This window comes from Solanum verrucosum, unplaced genomic scaffold, assembly GCF_900185275.1.
Source record: "Solanum verrucosum unplaced genomic scaffold, falcon-dt-bn FXZP01000049.1, whole genome shotgun sequence".
Classification (NCBI taxonomy): domain Eukaryota; kingdom Viridiplantae; phylum Streptophyta; class Magnoliopsida; order Solanales; family Solanaceae; genus Solanum; species Solanum verrucosum.
This window is the reverse complement of record NW_026020221.1, coordinates 1,952,680-1,959,974: the sequence shown is the minus strand read 5'-3', so window position 1 is coordinate 1,959,974 and position 7,295 is coordinate 1,952,680. Positions and strand designations below refer to the sequence as shown.

The following is a 7,295-nucleotide window of genomic DNA, read 5'->3' as shown; positions in this document are numbered from 1 at the left end:
GAAGAGCCATAAATAGAAGTCCTCCACTAATAGAAAACCCCTCCACCAAGAAAATGAATAAACCCAATTTAATAATCACCAAAGGGCGGCTGACCTAACTCTTACATTCCACGAACCAAGACATCTTCCTTTTTTCATCACCAAATACCAACCGACACGTATCACCTATCTCATTCCGCCACCATTTCTTTCAATCCCCGTCTTTACTCTAATTTTATACTCTCTCCGTCTCAATTTATATTGACACCAAGATTAACAAAGAAATAAATGTGTAATTTATGTTTTTAAATATATATATATATATATCTTACTTTTGATTTTGTTGAGTGATTTTCAACCTATCATGTCAAATTCATATAGAAATAATGAAATTGGGATAAGATGGGATATTATCATTTAGCACTAAAATTTAGACGATAAGGAAGTGTCAATTTTATAGTATAAGATAAAAAAAGATGAGACAATTATAATGCTAAAGCTCTATTCCAAATGTCGACACTGTGTTTTTAAGTATTCTAATAATCACAATACTATATTCATATTTACATTTTAGATTACAAAGGCTCGAATACATTCAAAACATATGTATAAACAATCTATAATATTTATTAGTAGTTCATCAAACTATAGTAGCTTATTTTCTAAGCCCAACTTCTAACTTAGCACTATTAGTCCTTACATTTTTTCTTATTTCAACTTCCACACCTCCAATTTATCATCATATCCTATTTGATCCTAAAAACTATATACAATACGGCTCTTGTGGACTAAAGAGCTTTAAAACACTGGCCTTTTTTGAAGAAAGCACTAGTGTTTGGAGGAATTGCATTCTTGATAAACTAGGCAGTATATTTGTATAGACATTATGCATTTTAGATGTAAATTAAAGGACTGAGATTGCAAAGATTAATATTCTATGAATAGTCCTCCTGTTGGGGCTCTATGAGGAATTCCCTTTCTACGCTTGGCCGTTTTGTAATTAGCAGAAGTTGGAGGGGGCGTTGACGGAGTGAAACTCTGAATCTTGTTTCTCCGGCCATGGCTGCTGCTGCTACTACTGTAAAAGTCATCAGATTCCGATGCCGCCATCGGCGCCGGTAATCTCTTCTTCTCCGGCGAATTCTTCGGCTTCTTCTTCTTCTTCACGAAATTACTTGAGGTCCCAACAATCTGTAAAATTGATAATGCTTAAGATTTGCCATCAATTAATGGTTATGGACCAGTGTGCAGTGCCATTACCTTGAAATGTGTGCAATAAAGAATTTTATTCAATGACAATTAAATGGAGAAATTAATGGTCAATTTTGTATACCTTGCAACCAAGAGAGCAGAATTTGAAGGAATCAAGAAGACTCCTTTCACATACTTCACAAGTATTTGTGACCCCTTTTCCTGGCCTAGGCTGTGGCCTTTCATTCAAGAAAACAACTTTAGCACTGTTGATAATGTATGTTTGGACTGAAGAAATGTCTAAATACTTCTGAATCTCATTCACTCTTATCACATCATGGTAAGATGACCTCCTTATCTGTTTCAACAAAGTGACACTCTGTTTAAGCTTAAAGAAAAAAACAGAGCAATTTCATATGAGCAAAATAATGGAGGAAAAATGGGGAAACCTGAATGACAGGATGATCTCTGTGATGGGCTAAACAGACAGAGCAGAGAGGGGCATTGTTACATTGCAGACAGTACATATTACATTCACTCTTGTGGGAATCAGCATGTAACTTGCATTGAACAAAGAATTGTTCCTTCAATAATGGTTTCAACCATGGCGGCCAACTATTATCGTCCTCATCAGGTCCCTGAAAAAAGAAAAATCAGCAAAAAAATACGAGAAAATGAATGAATGAATGGAACAGAATGATTTTGTGTTTTAAGTGGTTAAAAATAGTACCATGATACGCCTGTTCTTAGGCTTAAATTCACGGATTGGGGCTTCTTGATTGTCGATCGCCAGTTTGAAATACCTTTTCAGTAGTAACGCTCAGATTTTTTATTTTCTTGTGAATGAATATTATGTGAGAGAAAGAAAGAAAGAAAGAGAAAATGTTGGATTTTTGGTTTGGGAGAAATTGGAGGGGGTGAGAGAAATGATGGCTACTTGTAAGGACTTGGGATGGCACTGTGACTTGTGGGGCTTTCTTTTTGTTACTTAATGATCAAATTATAATATCAATATTAAATAATAATAATAATAAATATATTCTTGCGGGTACATATTTAGAACTCGTTTTGTAGAATATATAAAAATAGTACATTAAATATGATATATTAACAATGTTGATATTAATAATATTGTATTAGTTATGTTGAAATTATTTTTATGTAATTTTTTATTGGGTTATTAAAAATAACATCCTTGGCATAATTTCTATATAAAAAATCATTTACAAAAATACACTCCATTAAAATTGAGGAAAGGATGTGAAAGGACGATATTTGTTTTTAATCGGCTAATATATGTATTAAAATCCTTTGTAGTATTGATATTATGAATTTTATGTATTAGTTATACACACCTTAATACCAATAGAATGTACATAAGTAGCAAAAGTGTATCAAACAAGGTACTAGTAACACTGTCTAACACACAAATTGTTTGGTAGAAATATTATAAATCACAATAATCAACAATTTAAAATTATAAAAATTTGATTGACTCTCGAAATTATACCAATCCCACATAAATTGAGATGATTAAGTAATATGTATTATTTGATAATGATGTAAAAATACTATAAATTCAAATAATTGAGGATCTGAAATATTTAAAAATATATTTTAAAAAAAATTATTGACTCTTAAAACTATATCTTGTCAAATAAATTAAAACAAAAAAACAATATATTATTTAAAAATTACAAAATTTTTTTTACAAATCATAATAATTAATAATTTAAAATTTTAAAATTATATAAAATTTAGATGACTTTCCAAATTTCATTTTTATCATATAAGTTGGACAGAGAGCAAGTAGCATGGTGTATCTAGTCTATTTTATTATATATATATGTGATGAATCATTAATATAAAATCTTATAATCCATTGTTTATCTTGTTTCTTTTTTGAGGTTCCAAACGAAACATATTGTATTAGTTAAGTTATCTGGTGCTTATCGACTTGTTGGGTTCATAAAGAATTAGGGGGCATTAGTGACTTGTGAATCGTTCTTATCCATTTATATTTTAAGTGTTTATTACCCTTTCATTTTCATGCATATATATTAGGGGTGTGCATCAATCGGTTCGGTTTGATTTTATATATTATTGGTTCGGTTTATTGGTTTTTAAATACGCTAAATCAATAACGAACCAATAAGATATTTTTTTATTGGTTTTCGGTTTATCGATTTGGTCCTTAACGGTTCGGTTTTCGATTTAACCAATAAGAAAATGCCTATAAAACAAATATATGACTTCTCTAATAAATTTGACACAACAAGACAATAATGTAACTTTACAAAAGCTCATAAAATAGAAATAATAATAGCAAACATGAAAAGAACTATACATGTGTAACACAAAGAGAAATCAAGAGGAATATGGTTCTTACTTTAGGTTTTGACGATTTGTATAATGTAAAGTTGTGAACTCAAAGTCACAGCGAAGTATGAGATGGCTAAATGACAAAAACATAACTATTAAGATATTGAGATTAATATTTACTAATATGTATGTATATGTAGACGTAGTAAATTACTATAGTCTTAACTCTTAATGGGTTATCAGTTTACCAAATAACTCAATATTGAAAACCAATACCGAACCGATAACCCAATAATTTTTTTTATAAAACATTAAGAAACCGTTAACCCAATAACCCAATAGCAATAAATCAATAACACTTTTTTCGATTCAGTTTATCGATTGGTTCGATTTTTTCACACCCCTAATATATACACATCCTTTCTTAATTAGGTCATGTCATTTCTACTTTTTTAGTATTATTTTTTTCTCCATTAGTTTGTTTGCTTTCCTCCTTTTAATTGTTGTTCACTAAATAATCATGCCCATTAGATTTATTAAATTATAATCTCTAATATTCAACAAGGTAAGTGGGGTTTCAATAGTGTATTTGACATTGTTCCCCATTTTTACAATTTGGTATATTTGGTCCATTATTGACTATTTTATGTTGTGCTTCAAGTGCGCACGGTAATAATAGTATCATACTCCTCCTATTTCAAATGAGGTGTCGTGATTTTTAAAATAATTATTCGAAAGTATTTGTCATTTAGAAATTTAAGATTACATATATAAAGACTACAAATGTTTTAACTAGAGTAAATAAGAAAAAATATAAAGTATCTTAAGACATAAATAAAGATAAAAAGGTAAAAAATTATTCCTAATTCTTCATATGTCTACTTTTATTTGTCATGTTGCGCTTTTTGAAAGTCAATTTGATTAATTTTTAAATTTAAATTAGATTATATTAATTTTATATTTTAAACAAAAAATTCAGATATTTAAAAACTATATGAAAAGAACTATAAATTGCAACTTTTTGCATATCAATATGATGAAAAAATACATCATAAAATGTTAGTCATGTTTTTAATAAATTGACTCTAAAAAAAGGAAACTATGACAATTAAAAGTGGACGAAGATATAATTTATTTAAGAAAACTTAACCACCATATCGTTCTTGGAAATGTCATTTTGCGCATTTATTTCTACCCATTTCTTTGGGTTCGAATTCTAGCCATTATTTGTCTAGACAATTCTATTAGGAGTAATATCTTCCGAAGAATGTCAAACAATTTTTTTCAGTGATTAATTTGTAAAAACAACTCCTCTGTTCCTAATTACTTGTCTACATTTTTTTTTAGTTGTTCCTAATTACTTGTCCATTTTGACAAATTAAAAAAGGACAACTTTTTTTTACCTATTATACCCCCAATTAATTATTTTGGAAAAGGTAGAACTTCTTGAAAATCTTAAGTTTTTAATTCATCCACTTCATAATTAATAGGGGTAAAATGATAAACTCACTATGTCAATTATTGTTTCCTTAATAGGTATGCCAATTCAAAAGTGGACAAGTAATTAGGGACAGAGGGAGTAATTATTTAAACAATATCCTCATATAGTTTGTTAATATAGATAATAAAAGGGTAAATATTTATTTTGTACTTGATATTTATACCAATAAACGAATAACATTTATTTGTACATAATCTTTTAAAAATTAATTATAATTAACATACATTTTTATCTCATTAAATATAGTAAATATAAATAATTGGCATAAACACCTTGATAAATATTTACCCAATATGGTCTAATTCGTATTTGTTTCTACATTTACTAACATACCATGTTGAGATTGAAAATAATTACTTCATATTACTTGGGGCATTGACATGCTTTTAATAAAATTTTAATTAGAAGTATATTGTATTAAATTAATTCTATTGATGATATTTTAAAACTTTAAATTTGACAACTAGCATTTCACATAATTATTTAATAGTAAGAATAGAAATAAAAAGAAATACAATAAAATATTATCAATAAAATTAATGAAATACAATAAAATTTAGGAATTTGTAGCTCTTCTTAGGTGAATAAAAAATAAAAGTCTGATAATAAATATATAGAAAGATGAAAAAGGAGGAGTCGCACTCCATAAGTACTAGTTATCTAATCAAAATTCAATAATTTGTTTTCTTCTATGATGTACAAGGCAATACCCTCTTCACACAAAAACAGATGAAAAGGATAACAAAAAAAAAAGGTACTTTTTCTTCTTGTATTTTTCCTCTTTCATCATATTCTTGAACGTTGCTTTTCTCTTGTAAAAAAAAATTCTTAAAAAGGGAATACGAAACTCTAAGAATTCCATCAGATAGAAGTGATCATATACCTAACAAAACTTTTCATGCTATATGTTCATAAAATATTGATCATAGTGAATAGATATTTTCACGCATTAGGATCTTTTTTATTTGGTGGGTTTTAAGATAAATATTCATTTGTATCAAAGGGTTTACACTAAAATCCGTTGTTAAATGAGTTGATAAGATAAAAATACATATTAGTAACTAATTATAGTTAAGTGTTAAAGTTCTGTATACAAAGACATGTCATACATTTATTGACTTAATATAAATATTAAATGCGAGTAAATTTTTATTATTTATAAAGTTAGGCCTGACAAAGTGACAATATACGAATATAATCACCTCATTATAAGTAGAGGCTCAATTACCATACTTGGAAAAGTATCGTTTTCCTCATTTTTTTTTCAAATATAAATCTTGAGTTATCAAAGTCCTTTTTATTTGACCTGATCCAATCACCCTACACGATTGATGCTTCAAAAGGAAAAACTCTCGATCATTCCATTACCGACCTCATTTCTGCTTTACTTACAAAGAAAGATAGAGAATTTATACCTTAAGTTTTATTATTATTATTATTATTATTATTATTATTATTATTATTACTTATCAAAAGTATTAAAGAAGTCAGTGGTGCGTTTTAAGACTCCACCATTAATAGTCATTAGATTAAGAGTGTATGATTGAGACAAACATTGGAGTTATAATTCAAAAATGGTTTTTATTGTTATAAAAACAATTATTGACTTCAACTGAAAATAAAATTTGAGTTTTGAAACAAGAAAAAATCTTTAGCAGCTTCTTTTTTAAAATAATGAATTTTATTGGGCAAGTATCCTGATTAGTTAAACTAATGAGTGCCAAATACCAAATTGTTACAGAAAAAGAAGATTGGTCATCATCATCATTATGCAACTTATATAAATTGGTATACATCGATAATCTCTTAAACATTTTAGTAAATTTTATTTTAATATTTGAATTATATAACATAGTTTGATTGAACATTTGAACATTAGATATTTCTTAAACAAAGTTTACTTGTACATTCTACTCTAAACTAATGCTCACTTCTAAGCTTCATGCCGCAAATCTCAAGTAATCTACTCAATTGATGTACAATTAACTAGGTGGAATCTTATTGGTAAAGCTTACTTAATTATAAGAGAAATTGATAATGACATTCTAAGCATCTTCATCGTTGTTAATTACTATTTTGTTTTTCTCAAGAAGATATTATAATCTTTTTCTTTGGTAAGGATAATATTATTTTTATAATTAGATAAGAGTAGATGTCATTTTTGCAAGGGAATATTAGACCTCAATAATAGAGGTGACTTATTCAAAGTGTCAACATAATCCTGTTGGAAGGAAGTATATATATATAACCACACAAGCCAAGAGTTTATTGAAGAAATATCTTATATTGATGCCATCTTTTT

General features: G+C 27.8%; 1 protein-coding gene across 1 annotated transcript; it reads right to left on the bottom strand.

Moving 5' to 3' along the window:
• Positions 1–511: 511 nt before the first annotated feature.
• LOC125831078 (protein RGF1 INDUCIBLE TRANSCRIPTION FACTOR 1-like) lies at positions 512–6,370 on the bottom strand. Its single transcript, XM_049510271.1, has 5 exons — positions 6,366–6,370; positions 1,901–1,973; positions 1,620–1,808; positions 1,313–1,528; positions 512–1,170 (listed from the first exon to the last, which is right to left on the bottom strand). The coding sequence occupies exons 1-5, from the start codon at positions 6,368–6,370 to the stop codon at positions 907–909; spliced, it is 747 nt and encodes a 248-aa protein (XP_049366228.1). The 3' UTR covers positions 512–906.
• Positions 6,371–7,295: the final 925 nt, after the last annotated feature.